The 16,551-nt window shown below is 51.5% G+C and overlaps 1 protein-coding gene across 1 annotated transcript in view; it reads right to left on the bottom strand.

The window, feature by feature from the left end:
- Positions 1–6,684: 6,684 nt before the first annotated feature.
- VAV2 (vav guanine nucleotide exchange factor 2) overlaps positions 6,685–16,551 on the bottom strand; it is a gene marked incomplete at its 5' end in the record, with an annotated part of 47,428 nt that continues 37,561 nt past the window's right edge. Inside the window, 14 exons of the mRNA XM_029084768.1 lie at positions 6,685–6,732; positions 7,925–8,079; positions 10,138–10,224; positions 11,228–11,351; positions 11,446–11,533; positions 11,648–11,764; positions 12,498–12,550; positions 13,153–13,227; positions 13,465–13,592; positions 14,840–14,861; positions 15,214–15,230; positions 15,392–15,480; positions 15,584–15,685; positions 16,281–16,390. Coding sequence (XP_028940601.1) covers positions 6,685–6,732; positions 7,925–8,079; positions 10,138–10,224; positions 11,228–11,351; positions 11,446–11,533; positions 11,648–11,764; positions 12,498–12,550; positions 13,153–13,227; positions 13,465–13,592; positions 14,840–14,861; positions 15,214–15,230; positions 15,392–15,480; positions 15,584–15,685; positions 16,281–16,390 — 1,215 coding nt within the window. The remainder of the gene's footprint in view (positions 6,733–7,924; positions 8,080–10,137; positions 10,225–11,227; positions 11,352–11,445; positions 11,534–11,647; positions 11,765–12,497; positions 12,551–13,152; positions 13,228–13,464; positions 13,593–14,839; positions 14,862–15,213; positions 15,231–15,391; positions 15,481–15,583; positions 15,686–16,280; positions 16,391–16,551) is intronic.

Below are 16,551 nucleotides of genomic sequence, written 5' to 3'. Positions count from 1 at the left end.
CGCGTTCCCACTGCCCACAGCCACTTGCCCCACTCCACTCACCAGCCAGGCTTGCTCCGGGCTGGCTTTCCCTGCTGCGATGGCTGTGGGGCCCCTGCCTTCCTCCGATGCTCTCCTCCGCCTCCTCCTCCTCCTCCTCCTCTTCCGTGCACAGCTGTCCCTTCAGCCCCTGCTGCAAAAAACATTAACCAGAGGCAAGCAGAGCCAGCCCAGGAGGTGGGTAACGAGCTCTTACCCCTTCTCGTGGCTCTACTGCTTCTCAACAAAGAAGAAAAGTCAAGCTGAGCAGAGAAATTCAAAACAGGGAGGAAAATGCTGTTTTTTCTCCCCGGCTCTGTGCCCAACAGAGAACAAACAGCCCAGCTGGGGACTCGCAGCCTCCCAGGCTGGCTCGGTGCTGGCTGGAGCCGTCAGCTGGATGCCAGATAGCAAACACAGTGAGGAAAGGCACCATCTGACCCTCCTGCCAGAGCTCCCAGCAGTTACATTTTAAGAGCAGAATTAGAATAAATTTACACATTTCTTAAGTCAGACTCAAGAGCTCAAAGCAAAGGTGGGAACACTAAAAAAAAAAAAATAAAAATAAAAATTTAGAGTTGGTAGGAAAATGTTTGATTTAGATCTCCCAACCTGAAGGTTTATTGTTCCTCCTGCCCAGGACTCACCCCTCAAATTAGGGCCTGTTTGGGCAGGATACACGGGCGATGCGAGTTCTTTAAAGGCGGCTCTAAAGGGCCTGATCCTGATATCTCGGAGAAGCAGAGGTCGGGGTGGAGCCAGGTTTGGCCGGCGGTTGGTGGGGTTGGGGTCTGAGCAAAATCATGGTCCCTGCAGTGTCCTCCAGGCAGCATCGCCCACCCACAGCCCCATGGAGCCCTGAACAGCCGAGGGACAGTGGTTTTGGGGAGGTTTAGCATTCAAAAGCACCGTGACCCCAGAAAGAGCCCCCGCCGCTCCCCACCACCCCACACCTCTGCTCTTGCAGGCTGAACACACCATGGTACCCAGTCTGCATCCAAACTCCCCAGTTTGGGAAGAGTTTGAAGAGAAGCTGAGGGTCTCACTTGTTCCAGCATTAGCCCCAGTCTCAGTCACCATTTCTTTCTTTCTCCCAAAGATAAAATCAGTTTCTAAGTTTCTAAGTTTTAAAGAGGGAGCCCCAACTCCTCTAGACTTCTCCATGGAGTAACTGCTCAAAATAACCACAGAGGGATGCAAACAAGTCTAAACTCCTGCTTGCAGTGGAGTGGTTTTGTTTGATGAACCAGAACCATTTCATCAGCATGTACTAATTATAAATACGACCTTTGGGTTAGACCAGACCTAAAACAATACAAGCTCAACTATACATTTAGCAGCTCGAGCTGGTCACTAAGCTCAGAAGGGACAGCAGAGAAAGTGGTGGTGACTTCAGTCCTGCCAAACCCTGAGGCTGTGACGCAGCTCCAGAGCAGGAATAAGGGTAGTTATTTTTTTCTATGGTCAATTCGATGTAAAGGGAGCCTAAACCAGTTCAATCTTTTCTGTATAACTCCCAGATTAGTTATAAAATAAAGAAGCATGGCAGTTTGTGCACACAGATTAATTATAAAATAAAGGAACGGTTTCTGTGCGCCAGCTGGAGTTTTCTAGGTCACAGAAAACAGTCTGGCTAATGCAGGAGTGAACTAGCCAGGCGTGCTGCAGACCCGCGTCTCATCACAGAATGGTGGGGGTTGGAAGGGACCTCTGGAGATCATCCAGTCCAACCCCCCCTGCCAAAGCAGGGTGCACAGGACGGCATCCAGGTGGGTTCGGAACATCTCCAGAGATGGAGACTCCACAACCTCTCTGGGCAGTCTGTCCCAGGGCTCTGGCACCCTCACAGTAAAGTTTTTCCTCATGTTTAAGTGGAATCTTCTGTGTTCCAGCATGCACTAGGCTGCAAGTGTGGGCCACCACCATTCCCATCACCATCACAGCCCACACAGGCAGAGCTCTCCCTTACACCATGGTCTGAATTTGGTTTTGGGAAAGCATGACCAGTACATAACCCCAAACCAAAAGCAGGCTTGATCCCTCACAGTCCTGCTGGGCAGAGCTTTTCTGAGCTCTGATCTTGGCAACTCCCTGCCTCAGTTTCCCCATCCTGATTTGCACAGTGGTTTTAGACAATTGTTTTGGGGTCCACCAAGCTGGGTGGCATGGCAGCTTGCATCCAGCCAAGGTGGCAGAGGGAGGTGGTCACGTGCTGGCCAGCCACAAGCCAGTGGGGCCACAGGGTGTGCTTAAGGCCCAGCCCCAGGGACATGGCAGAGCGGCTGTCACACTCCACGTCACAGAGCAGGACCTGCTGTTTGCAGACGGCAGCCAGCAAATGCAACCACCCCCAGCGCCGTGTTTGCTCAGAGCAGAGGCAGCGCCTCGGCGAACCCAGCTCATGTGGGAGATTGTGTCAGCAGCTGCAATTGCTGGGGGAAAAAACAAGAATAATAAATAAAAAGAAAACCTGTGTCTCGTGTGTTCCCCCTCCTGGGGCAGGCCAGGCTCTGGGCAGGGCTGGAGCCAGCTGTGCTGGCTGTGCTTGGAGATTTATTCTCCTGTTAATGCCCCAGGAATGCTGTCCCCGGTCCGGTTACAGCGCCTGGCCATGGCTGGGCATGGCAAATAAATGCCCCATTTATCCCCGAGGCGTCAGCCCGCATCAGTGCAAAGCGCAGGGGGAGGTTTGGATGGGGAGCCCAGCAAAGCCGGCTGTTGAGGAACCCACCTGGCCTGTCAACAATGCCAGCTCCAACCACCCCTCAAGGGTTAGATGTCACCAACTGTCACCAAGGAGCCAGCCCTGGCGTGGCAGGGATGTCCCCAGAGGCAGGACCTTGCATGGAAAATTTTTGTATTTACCTGTTCTTGCAGCCATCAGTCGGTTACAGGCTCTAGTGCCATGTTTTTGCAGCCCAGCTGTGCTGTTGGCATCTGACAGCGATGCCCAACCTGCTCAGGGCTGAGCTGATATTCATTGTTGGCAGGAGATCACCCAGGTACCAAAACCTGGTATTTCATACATGGTGTGTGTTGGAGAGCTTCCCTTAGACTGAACAGCAACAGCAGGGAAAGGGTTTATCCCAGACAGGGGTCATCACCTCAGCCAAGGCTAAATACCTGTTTGAGCAGCGTCTTTCCAAATCGCCATCCAAAAGTTATTACCCAGCTCAAGTCCTGCTTCACTGAGTAAAACCCCTCTGCTCATTGCTACAGGCCCTTTCAGTTGACCCTGTGAAAGCTGAAGCAAGAAGGAGAAAGCACTGGGGACTCACAGAGCAGAAAAAAATATTATTAATTAAATGACATGGCAGATCACAGTGGCATCTCGTGTCCCTGCTCTGGGATGAAACCTCCAGCAACGCCTCAGGTATTTTATCAGCAACTGTGCAATTTGTTTTACTGCTCTGGAAAACACTGTGTGCAGGGCTGAGTAAGATTCTGGAATATGACACCTGGGAGTGACAAAAAGCCGTGGAAAATCATGCTCCTTCTCTCACTCCACAGTGGATCAGCTCTGGGAGGGAAAGAAGCTCTAGGAAAAGCTTTGGAATGTGGGACAACTGCATGGGAGGCAGCTGCTCCTACCCCTTCCAAAATGGGTATGAATGCCTATGGATCATGGCAGCAATTGGAAAGGATATGTCCCTGTGAGCAGGCATCTCCTCTGGACTGGCCAAGCCACCCCTCCATCCCCAGCATGGCCAAGGGGGTTTTAGGGACAAGAAACCCAACACAAGCCTAAACCCTCTGGCACAGTAAAAACCATGGCTGGAAAAAAAAAAAAACCTATCAGCAAAATTACACTTTATTTTTTTTCATCATGGAATTTACTTTGATGTATTGTAACTTAAGAAGGTCTGGAAAAACCACATGCAAAAGGGTTTCTAAGTAGCAGCTAAAGTTTCTATTCCAGCATTACAAGCTATTCCAAATTATTTCCAAATTCCCAGCTATAAACTATTCCATAAACAAACAGTTTTATCTTTAAATCCCCTCCACCCTATCCCAGTTAGTGCAGTGCAAAGGAAAAACCCAAGGAATTTACATATTATTTTCCAACATATCCCATTGCAATTTTGAATGATCTGCGATGAACTAAAATATATATACAATTTTCTCGCCATCATAAAAAAACATTTCCCTTTCTTATTCACAGATAGATATTGTGGCAAACGGCTGAATAATTACTTACAAACAAAACAATCTTTTTTTTTTTAACAAGTTTCTTACAACAGTAAACACAAGAGGGAGAGCTCTCTGGAGGGAAGGGGGATTTGGCAGGGCTGGTAGGAGAGCGCAGGCAGCAGTGGAGGTCGGGGAGACCTTTGGGGTGGAAGGGAGAGACGGTGCTGTGGTCCCTGTGACAGGGCACATGCTCTCCTAGAGCAGATGCCCTCGTTGCCTTACAGAATTGGCCATGTCAAACAGGAGGGCTTTAGGATCTGAGGCACACCCTGAGCCATCTCAAACGACGATGTTTGTCTCGGGTACGTGTGTGCCTTGGTCTCATCCACCCTAAACACATCCCCAGCTCCAGCACAGCTGTGGGAATCACAGCAGAGTGCTTTGCTTTGCACTGGAGGAGCAGGGCATGGCCAGCTCCCCGCCAGCAGCACCCCCAAGGCTCCCCCTTGCAAATGAGACCCCTTGAGCACACCCCGAGCCAAGCACTGAGGGGCTGGTCGGGAGAGGTTAGCACCAAACAGTACCTTGGGAAAGCCCTGAGCCCCCTCCGTGTCCTCGTCACCTCGCAGAGCAAAACCCCCACCAGGCATCTGCCCCAGCCAGACCCCGGTTGCACCCACTCCACTCCCCCCACGGCACTGGGAGCACTTGTGGGGCTCCAGGAGGAAGAGCAGGGTGGCTCTGGGCTTGTCACTGAGCAACATTTAATTTCCAAGTTAATATCTTTCCCTTTTCCTTGAAAGCCCCAAACTCTTCCATTTATTATCCCAAGCAGGGCACTGCTGCTCTGTTTGTGGCAAGGCTTTGGATGCAGCCATGGTACCCCTGTGCCAGGGACCGAGGACATCACCACCACTCACCCACCCAACACTGGTGTCACCGAGACCTGTGCCCGCACAATGCCAAGAGCCTGCACCGGGAACACAGTGCCTCATGGCACAACCACTGCAAATCCCAAGGGAACAACATCAGGGCATGGAAGCACCAGCTCAAAATGCCACCAGAGAGGCTGCAGGACATCTCCTGGGGCTCAGATATCAAAGGGAAGTTGTCCCATCACACACCCACACACATATGTTGGTATTTGCACTTTGGAAGGAAATTCTGGAGCTGGAGAGCAAAGCCAGTGCCTGGCAGAAGACGATGGCCATGGTTTCCACCCGGCAGCTCTGCCTACCAACGATGGGGCTGAGCTCTGGAAGGAACAGACCTGCACGGAGGGTGCTCAGGACACAGTGAAAATGCCAAGACAGACGGACCTTTACTTTACAGCAGCAGCATTAACAGCCTGTGGGAGGAAGAGATGGAGGGCAACACTCACAGCCCCCAAAAGTGCACTCAGCTGGGGAAGAAGAGATGCTTTCACAACTTATCGAGAGAAATCAGGAGTTGATACCATAGCCCTTACTCAGGTGGGTTTGTTCCCTGAGCTCAGCGAGGTGCGACATGTCACGGCTGCAAGAAAAATCAGCCTGGCTGAGGGGTGGTCCTGCTCGTAGCAGGACTGAGCTGGGAGCAAGGGGAGGAGAGACCCACAGATGTATGCTCCTGTCCACTCCTTTCTGTGTACCTGGTGCCTTGGTGGCCTCCAAAACTCTTGTGTGGCAAAGCACGTCTCCAGTCTTGCAATGTGCTGAGACCTCTGGCTCACCAGTGGGACCAGTTTGCACCCTGGGCTGTCCCCTCTGCCTGCAGCAAGGCTGGTGGGACCAAAGGTAGTTGTAAAGAAAATGGGCTTGGGATGCCAAGGCATTTCTTTTCCCTCCTGTCTGACCTGGAAGTCCAGTTCCAGCCTATGTCTGATGGTCACAATGTGCTCCTGGTTTCACAGCTGGCATTCTTCAGAGACAAGCAATAGCCCTTTCCTCCTCCTGGGTCAGGGGGCGCCGCTTTGCCCCCTCCACCCAACCACAGCACAGTGCTGCTGCACAGCTGCCAGGGAGACCATTGAAACCCTGACCCAGGGAGCCCACCTGAGCAGTGTGGCAGGGGGTCTGCGTCATCTCCTTGGGGCGGAGTTGCTCCCTCCCCTTAGAAGCCTCCAAATTCTCACCTCAGTGTACCCAGGCACCAGCCCAGGTGCAAACCTTCAGCCTCACCATCATCCCACCACCATCACCACAGTGGCTTTTAAAACACCTTTACTAAATGGGGTTTGGACCCCATCTTCTGGTGGGCACCATACAGAGTCTCTCAGCTCTGTCCATGCAGGGGAGCGCAGCTTTCCCAGGACTCTCCTGAGCTGCTACATGAACATTATCCGACAGACCATCCATCCTCTTCTATACACGTAAGAGGAGCGAGGCTGGTGGCGGTCCCGACGCGCACACACACACTGTACAGAGGAAGGGGTTGCTAAGGAGGCTGTGGTGGCAGTCCTGGCAGGTGTCTGGCCACGTCTCATGGGACAAGTGTGCACGGTCTGCAGCGGCTCGCTCTGGGCACTCAATGGCTTTCCATCAGACATCCTGGCAGTCATTGCACCCCTTCCTCTTCCACGTACGTTGAGGGAAACCAGCCAACCTGCCGAGGAAGCAGAGAGGTGAGCTGGAGACTGGGGAGCTGAAGGGACCCCCTGTCCTGTCACTGGGACTATTCCCCCACCACCACGTGCTGCCGTTTGTACAGCGCTGGATGCACCCGCATCCCGACGTACGGTGGTGATGAGGAGGAGGTGCTCCTGTTACCCTAATTTGGGATGGAGCCAGCAGCAGCTATACATTGCCTTGGACACATGGGTTGTCCACAAGATATAAGGAATCAGGGCACGAATAATCTGCCTCCAGTGCTACGAACTCTGTTGGACACCAGGTCAAGCTATGAACCTGCTGTTTTTCCCCAGGATGCTGAGCCTTTCGCCTGCAGAGCCACTCCCAAGGTGAGGGAGGTGATTGTCCCCCTTCTACTCTGCCCTTGTGAGGCCCTATCTGGAGTATTGAGTCCAGGCCTGGAGTCTCCAACACAAAAAAGATGTAGAGCTGTTGGAGCAGGTCCAGAGGAAAGTCATGAAGATGATCAGAGCGCTGGAGCACCTTTCTTATGAAGAAAAGTTGAGGGAGCTGGGCTTGTTGAGCTTGGGGAAGAGAAGGCTCCAGGGAGACCTCATTGTGGACTTCTAGTACTTGAAGGGAGCTTATAAACAGGAGGGAGAATGACTTTTTAAATGGGCAGATAGTGACAGGACAAGGGGAAATGATTTTAAACTAAGAGAGGGGATATTTAGGTGATGTATTAGGAGGAAATTTTTCACTCGGAGGGTGGTGAGACACTGGCCCAGGTTGCCCAGAGAAGCTGTGGCTGCTCCTCCCTGGAAGGTGTCCCTGCTGATGGCAGGGGGGTTAGAACTAGGTGATCTTTAAGGTCCCTCCCAACCCTAACTATTCTATGATTCCTGCATAAATCCGCCACGTGCAGGTTTAAGGAAGGGCAGATCTGGGCATCGCCCAAGCTGGCGTGCCCACCTGCCCACCGCATGCTCCCATCTTGCCTGCACGCACCGGGCGTTGCCTGTCACTGTCACACAGCACTGACTGGTGACACAACAGGGGCTCTTCTGAGATGACAGCCCATCCACGAGCCACAAAAGAGCAACAGGGAGTGGGACGTGTCCCCCTGCCCTTTGTTGTCCTGACAGCAGGCTGTGCTCCGGCCGGGCAGGTTGAGAACAGGGAGGACCATTTGCTGCAGAAATGAGACATTATCTGGATGCACTCACTCTTCCGTTGGTTTCCCCCTTCCACCATCCCTGGTCCCCGCCAATCCTGCTGTAGATCTTCACCACATCGCCTTCTCGCAGCGAGAGCTCCCGCATGTCCCGCGCCGCAAAGTTGTATCGTGCCACCGCCGTCCCTATGACCCGTGGGGTGAACACTGCGAGGGGACAAAGCAGAGGGGATCAGGAGCTGCCCTGCCACACAGGACCAGCCGATGCCTGGGGAGAGCTTGGCAAGGTTCAACCTGGGTTTTCCACCACGGCGCTGGCTCCTATTGCAGTGCCACAACCTGGATGAGCTCGGATGTTGGGACTGGCCTCATCCAAATTGCTCAGTCCCAGACAGACTGGGGTGGTCAGGGTTAAACTGGGTTCCTGTTGGGCTTTACACAGCTCCATGGGCTTGGGAAGACCCTCTCTGCTGACCAGGAGAATCCAGGAGGGGCTTGGTGGGGATCACTGGTGTCACTTTTGTGTGAAGGTGGTAAAAGATTTCACGGGAATACACAAACACTAACAATGAAAACAGGGAAAAATCCTGTTCCACTCTCAATACCAGGTCTGGCTGCCACACAGCTCCCAGCACCTGATGGGACCACCTTGCCAAAAGATTTCACCGATCAACTTGTATTTAAATGACTTAAAAAAAATGAGTTCTTGGGATTGGATTCTCATAAAGATGCTGAGCAAAACCTGTCTGTTTGGCCATAAGGACAAACAAGCTCCTAACCCAGTTTCCTCCCTACTCCTGTCCCTGTTAGGGAGCAACGAGGGCGCTTGGAAACTTGGTCCCATTACAGACCAAAAGGTGCAAAGTCACCCAGCAAACCCTACCGCTGACCAACAGCTTGTGATAAGAAGCATGGTCCTGTGAGCTGTCCTGGGACCCAACCTCCGCCAGCACCAGCACGGCCCAGGACCTCGGATCTCCATCGCTTCAGGCAGGGGATGCGCGGGGAGGCAGGAGGAGGAGGAGGAGCAGCAGTGAAGGGGGAAAGGTAGGGGCAGGAGAACAACACTGGGAGGGATGGGATGGGCAGAGGAGGAGAAAAACGCACCCTCTCTGAAGTTTAATAAAAAAGAAGAGGGAAAAAAAACAACTTAAAAAACCCCACCCTGAAGGGACATTGTGTTTTGGTGAAGTGACCCTTTTTTTGTCCCAGGACTTTTAAGGATTAATTTCAATTTTAAAAGTTTGCAAACCAAGGTTGAACTAAGTTTAAGGAAAAGCTTTGCCCAGGTTTTCAGCTCTTGGGATGGAAGGAGATGAGGATGGCAATGGAGGCGGTCCAGTCACACAATGTGCAGTCACTGGAGGGCTCGTCCAGCCTTGCCAGGCAGCCAGGCTGGAGAATGGAGCGAGACTCAAGGCAGCTTTGAACTCTTTCATCAGGAGCTTGCTCAGAGCCCACTGCTCCACAAATTACTGTCTGTAATACCTGATATGCAGTTAAAGGATCCCAAATTCCCAGAATTATGTTCTAACACCCTGAAAAGGAAAGTGTGCTTCCCAAATATGGCAGTAAGGAAAGAACACGTGTGGTTTTGCTGATAATTTTCCCTGTCCAGCCTAAGGAAAACGGTGAAAGGTAAATGCTTAAACAGGAAGACATGAACTGGCATGGTTCTGCTCTGATCCCTGCCAAGCACATTCAAATCAATGGGGTTCAAAGGCCAGAGCACCGCTGCACTCACTGGAGGAAGTCTGAGCCACAAAACACATTTGAGGGTACAGGTTCACCCCAAAACTCCTCAGCACAGGGCTCCTGAGCAGCCTCAGATACCAGAGCTCAAAAACTGCCAGACATCGAGATGTTCTCCTTGTAGAGCAAGGAGAAGCAGTCTGGAAGATGGTGTGATGCCAATGCTCATTTGGTGAAACACATGGGATAAGGAGGTCGAGCTTGAAGTACATCATGAGATCCCAATGGACTAAATTGACTTTTCCATTAATTTTAGCCCCTTTTCTCAAATAATGACAACTCCATCTGTTCCCTGCTTGATTTGGGGGAGAAGGTGGAGTGCATTTTGCTTCTGGCCAAGCCATGGTTAATTAACTTATTTCCAGGCTGTGTCCTAGGGCAGCACTGGGGACCCTCTGAACTGTCTGTGGCTGCTGGAGGGACAGCGGGGACCCCGCAGGTCCCATTGACGATGGCTTTCAAGCTGGGGATGCTGCAGCCTGGGGAAGGCAGCAGGTCTCTCTGGACTGGTACCTGACCAGAAGGGACTGGAGGAGCTCTGAGAAGAAAAGTTGAGGCCCTGAGGACTGAGAAAAGAAAAGTTGTAGGAAGCGCAGGAGGCTGCAAAGAGGTTAAAGAGAAACAGAAAGAGGCAGAACACGCATTAAAAAGGAAATTAAAAAAAAAAATGCATAAAGCTTTAAAAGCTGACAGAGAAATACAGGGCAAAGCATACAGAAGGTCTTGCAAGGGGGCTCGGAGCTGGGACAGCCTGCAGCAGGTCCGTCCACAGCCCTGCAGCCAGTGTTGGGGCTCCAAAGTCATCCTAGGGTTGTATTTTTTTGGAGAAGATATTTAATCAGCTTTTAAAAACTATCTTTTTTTGGTATTCTTTTTAAGATATACCACGGAAAAAGTTTTTTAAAAATGCATTTTTCCCCCCAAAATAGTTATTTCTGCACTCAGGCTTTTAGACAAAATGGAGCATTTTGCACTAATGCACCTTTTCCTTTCCATTTGTTTTGATATTTTCATTTTTATTTTAGGCACAAACTTACCATTTCTCCCATCATCTCCCTTAAAGGAGTCCCACTGGGATTCAAACCCTCACGAGTGACACTGGAATTGGATCCGTTAAAACACACACACAAAAACTCAGGTGGGCAGGTAAGACACGCTATATCCCGCTCACAGAGCATCACATCTCTGCTGGTTATCCATGGGCAGATGGGCTGCCCCTGCAGCTCCTCTCCTGGCAGGACCAGGGGGTGGCAAACCACCATGGACTACAAAGAGCAAAAATGCAGCCTCCCTCCAGCAAAACCTCACCCTGGGAGGCTGCATCCACTCGAGAGCACCCACTCGAGAGCACTCCCCACACGAGCTCGGGGAGCAGCATCAGACAGCCCCAGCTCAGCTGGATCCCCCCTGACCCTCACCACCTCCTGTGAGACCTGTCCTCAAAATGCCACCAGCCAAGCAAGAGACTTGTTTGAAAACTGGGGGCTCAAGCCCTACAGCAAATCTATAAATCCCCTCGTCCAGACCCTACTCCTGGTGAAAGGCTGAGATTTCCCGTCGGGGTTTTAACAACGCCCGCTCGCACAGCTGAGCTGGGTTTTACCTGGAGAGCGGGTGAAGGTCCTGGAGGTAGAGCGCTCCCGAGATTTATAGGGGTATTTCAGTGTTGTGTCCAGCTGCTTGAAGCTCTCCTTCAGCGAGTGGCTCTGGTAGTACTCGACCAGCTCCTGGGAAGGATGGAGAGGCACCCAGCTGTCTCTGCCATCCTCTGCGAGACTTGCAGGGATGGTGTGCACGCTCAAAGGGGCTACAAAAACCTACCAGCAAACTTTCAAACTTCTTGGCTTCTGTGATGTGAATCCAGTTGTCCTTCTCCACCACCTTGATGTGCTTCACCTCCTCATTGAACCTGCAAATGGTAGCAAAGGCACTCAATAGTTTTCTCAACGTAGCTGCATGCTCCAGCCCTGTCCCATCCTCTATGTGGAAGTAACAATAAATTACTAAATTAAGTATTACTCACTTAATACTGATGGCAAAGCGCTCGGCCTCAGCCGGCCGCTCCCGGATCAGGTAGGTGCCACTGATGTGAGACTTGAGCAGATTGTCTGTCTGCTGTCGTTCCATGTTCCCTGCAAACCTGAGCCAAGAGTTTAATTAATTAATTTAATTAAAAGTTAATGCATATCTTTAAAATAGGCATGTGTTAGTCAAAAATATACTTTTTTTTTTTAAAGGCATGAAGGTCGGATAAGTAGAGAAGCAGGTCTCCTCCAAAACTTCATAAGCAGAAAGGAAGATGCTCAGAGATAGAGAAGAAACTGCTCAGCTACAGAACAGAGAGGATGAGTGATGCAGAGTGCAACCTCTTCCCTTTGAAGTTTCTTATCTTTCAAGGGCACCTAGAAAATCTGGAATTGGTCACCAGGTGAAGGAAGCTTCAGCAAAAGGGGATAATTTAGACTCACAAATTTGCAAACCTGGTTGGAGCAGGAGGGAAGGAGCAGGAGGCGAGGTAAGAGCAGCCTCTCCCACCAAGGCAGGAATCGCTTCCTTCCTCCCAAAATGGTTTTCTGGGCACAGAAAATACAGAAAATGGGAAGAGAAACCAGCATCTGGTTTGCCTCTGACCCTCTCCATCAGGGAAGAATTCCCCACTGGTGCTGTGAGGGCTGCACCAGGTTTCAACACCCAAATGCCACCACAGCAGCTGCCCCATGGCCATGGGGGAGGCAGGACCCAAAGCACTGCTAACCTGCATTCCTAATTCCTTATTAGAGTGGATTCCTGATGAAGTAACAATTAAAGGGCAAAGCTGATACAACTTTCCAGGTAGAGAAAGGCCGTGCCCAGCGGCAGGCAGGGCGACTCACCACGGGTACGCCGTGTAGTCGATCTCTCGTGAGGGCGGCCGGCTGTTGGGAGGCTGCAAAGAGAATATTGCTTATTACTGTGGAGCCAGCGTCTCATCGGGCTGTTGATCATGGGTGAGATGCTCCTCTCCATGGGAGGGTTTTCATCTGCCAAGCCATTTCTGAATTATTGGCTTTGGCGGCGGAGGGCAGTGTTGTAGCAGAGCATTTCTCTCTCAGCCTCCCAGCTGGGATGAGCATGCTGTATTTTTTATTTACCTGTGTGTTTTTTTAATTGGGAAGCAGCCGACAGTGTTACAAAACATAGTAAAAAAACCCAAAAGTGCTGTTTTCCTGTACTGTGATTGATCTCAAGCACTCTGCTCCCAAAAGGAGGAATGGGGTCTTGACCTGGTCCTGCCAACCTCAACCTTGGGAACAGGGCTCAGACCAACCTGACCAGACACCTGCAACCATGGGATGATGGATCCACTTCCTCACTAATTCGGTCACAGTTAAAGGCCTCATTCAAGGTCCAGGGACTTACTGGAAGGACCAAGGTCTCAAGCAGAAGGCTGAGAAAAGCAACTGAAAGCACTGCTGAAGTAGCACCTCCCATGACAGCTCCCAGCACCCATCCCAGTTCTCCCAGCTCCATCTCCTCTTCGGCACTTACCCTCGCATCGACAGGGCAGGGCTTTACCGACGAGCTGGGAAAATAACCCGACTTCTTCGTCTGCAGCAACCGCCCCTGTGAAGCCAAGCTGGGTATCAGATGGGGACACACATCGGGGAGCGAGGTTTTTGCCGTGCGGGGATGGGGACGGTCCCTGCAGCAGCTCCCGAGCTCCAAAGCACCTCACAGACCCACCAGCTCCAAAGCCCCAGCACATCTCCGTGCTCTGGGAAAGCCCACAAATAAAAGGGACGATGCAGAAGTCATTGGCTTAAAACTTCCTGGGAATTTCCTAAGGGGAAGTGCTCTCACCTCCCACCATGGCGAGTCGGGGTCCCCCCTCAGCAGCTCGATCACATCCCCAATTTGAAATGTCAGCACCGGCTTCCCGGGAGGTGCTGGGTTTCCGTGGTAATTCTGAACTGCCACCATTTTAGGACCTGGAACAGATGCAAAACAGTTTCAAACACTTTGTCCCAGTTAAGAAAAAGCAAAACAAAAATACCCCAACAAAGGCTGTTGTTCTTTATCCTGTGAACCACAAATCTAGCGGCACCGTCAGGCAGGATCTGGGGGCAGAAAGCATGAAAGGAACAGTGCGCACAGAGAACGGTCTTGGCTCCTGCAATTACATGGATGGCTGAGTTCACTGAGCAAAAATAAATCCATGAAGGATGGAGCCAAGCCAAAGCCCTGACTCCCAGCCCTGCACTGGACTTGAACCTCGTCGCGGCACACCAGCTCTCATGAGGCGATGCCTGGCCAGCACCAAACCCCGCCAGGTGTGGTGTTGGCATCCATGATTGCCAAAGGGACCAGCAAACACTCAGCTTTTACTGAATTTCAGCCGGACTTGGGACTCAAACGCCCCTGAAGCTTGCAGTCAAAGTCCAGTTGTCTCGCTAACAACTGCACATTAAATAAGCTTCCCCAACTGCGCTAAAACCACAGTGTTTATCTTCAAAATGCTTTCCTACCTCTGCCTCTCCCTGGCCAGTGAGAGCGTTCTGTGCTTTCTTTTTTTAACCACCAATTTGATTCAGGTTTCTTTTTGCCAGGCTTGGCTCTCCTTTTAACAGAAAAAGCACAAATTGTTCTTTTTCCTTCGAGCCAGAGCACGGGCAGGACAGGCTCAGCACTCTGTCAAGGTTAGTTTTAAGCAAAGGAAAATAAAAAAAATATTGGGGCAACCATCACAGCCAACGGTCCCATCAGAGGGCAGTGCCTGGAGCTGCATGTCCCCGCAGCGTGTTGGACTGGCAAGAAGATCCTCCCCATCATCAACAACCCTCCCTGCCAGGAGACATTTGGTCTGCTTTGAAAGATGATCTGGCACGTGTAAATTCACCAGCCTCTCCTTGGTTCCTTGTGTGATGCGCCAAAGCTTTACCCACACAGCAGAACAGCCATGGGCATGAACGCATCGAAATAAATGATGCGGTGCCAGTGGGTGAGGGCTGAGCCCTCAGAGGCTGGGTTTTCTCACAGGAGATCTGACCTACTGCTTGGGGAGCAGAGCAAGGAGAGACCTCAGCACCCCACCATCCCACCCCTCTACAGCTACTAATGCTCCTCTCTGATTTCAGAAGGAGCTTCTCCCTCCCACAAGCTCAGTGTTAGGGACACATGCAACCACAAGCAAGACGCCATCTCTACGCGCTCTCCTGTAACACAGTTATGCCCTTACCAGGTCCAGCACTCGGAAAATCCTGCAAAGAGAAAGGAAAAAGTCTCTGTGAGGACATGGTGGTCTTGGTTCCCTCCATGAGAGCCTGCCTGAAGCCACTGGGACAAGAAAACCTCTCCTGAAACCTCCCTGGCACCCGGTGCTCACCCCAACTGGGTGCTGGCACCTCCTGAGGGTCATGGCACTGCCCAGACCAGGCCAATTTTGGTCTGGAGGAGAGGCAATTGGTCTCCAGTCCTGCCCTCCAGGTTACTGGGATCTCCCCAAGGCTGGTGAAGGCTCTTCCACAAGCTACCCACACCTGGACCAGGTAAGGGCACAGGCTCTGCCCAAGGCAGAGAGGGACATGGGAAAAGGGCCATCAAACAACGTACCTGGTCTGCTGAAGAACCTGCAAGAGAAATGGTGGAATAAGTGGTTAATTTAACAGGCAGCGTATGCAGATTTCGTTATGCATTAACAAACATCAGTGCTTTACAGAGGGAATCTTTCAGATCATTCACATCCATTCACCTCCTTGGCACAAGCTGCTAATGATGTGAAATAACTCACCGATCTTGCATGGAGGAATGATCTCCAAGCACTCCTTATGAGCACCCGCTCCACATTTGGGGCAAAGATAGCCCTGGTAGAAGGTTCCTCTGCACAAAAAAGAAGTCAGAAAGTCTTAATTCAGTTTCAGCTTTGAGATTTTCTTCCCGTGTTTTAATGCAGATGCAGAAAAGCTAGAAGGGTGGTGCTCACCTCAGGAACATCCTGCAGGCTTTGCAGTTGGTCGTCTTTTCAAATGTGTACATCTGAAAGTTATGGTGGTTTGCATTGGCTTTCTCTGGCTTTATGTTGGACCTAAGGGAAAGGACCAGGGGGTTATCAACCCGTCCCTAGGAGCCACGCTGCACCTATGACCTGTCACAGCAGCTGCTGTTTGCATTTTAGTCAAAATTTGGAAACCACATGGACAGATAAGAAAAAATCGAGTGGGAAACCTCTGCTTGACTGTGCAGAGAGAGGATTTTGCCCATCAACCTTCCCCTGGGACAACACTCATGGATTTGGCCCTTGCCCAAGTCATTGAACAGCCCAGACCTGCCAGCGCAGGGCCAGGCCCTGCTCTGCTCAGGACGAGCTCCCCGCAGCAGCAATCCTCTTCCTGCAACCCCTTCCTCCACCCAGCTGGGTGCTTCACCCATGGCCTGACACCATGCCAAGGTGTCATTTCAGAGATGTACCACCAATGCTTTGGGGCATACACTCAAGGTAGATGATTTCATGCTGGACCCAAGCTCCCTTCACACAGGGACCCCATCCAGAAAGCCCATGTGAGCTTCCCCACCACAGGCTTTGCTACCAGAGCTGGTCTCCAGTGACCTGCTGGTCCAAGACACTGTCCCCCATCCTTGAAGAATGCACTCTGGGAGAGAAAGCGACTGCCTGTGCTCACATTGCCATTTCAAACTGCTCCATCCACTTCCTCTTCATTTCCTCTGTCTTGCAGAAGAACTGGAAGCCCTGCTTCCCCTGAAGGTGAATTAGGTAGAAGCCGTATGACCACTGCAAGAGAAAACGAGAGAGTTGGTCAGACAGCTGCACTCCCAACGCTGGAGCAGCAAAATGTGCCACGCTTTATTCAGGCATCTTCATAACTGCTCAGGCATCTTCATAACTGCTCTCAGTGCCTGCCCCCCCGTCCCTGCTCCCGACAGACTGCTGAA

Source organism: Antrostomus carolinensis, unplaced genomic scaffold, assembly GCF_000700745.2.
Source record: "Antrostomus carolinensis isolate BGI_N321 unplaced genomic scaffold, ASM70074v2 scaffold6164, whole genome shotgun sequence".
NCBI classification, from domain to species: domain Eukaryota; kingdom Metazoa; phylum Chordata; class Aves; order Caprimulgiformes; family Caprimulgidae; genus Antrostomus; species Antrostomus carolinensis.
The sequence above is the reverse complement of the archived record's forward strand: the minus strand, read 5'-3'. Positions and strand labels throughout refer to the sequence as shown.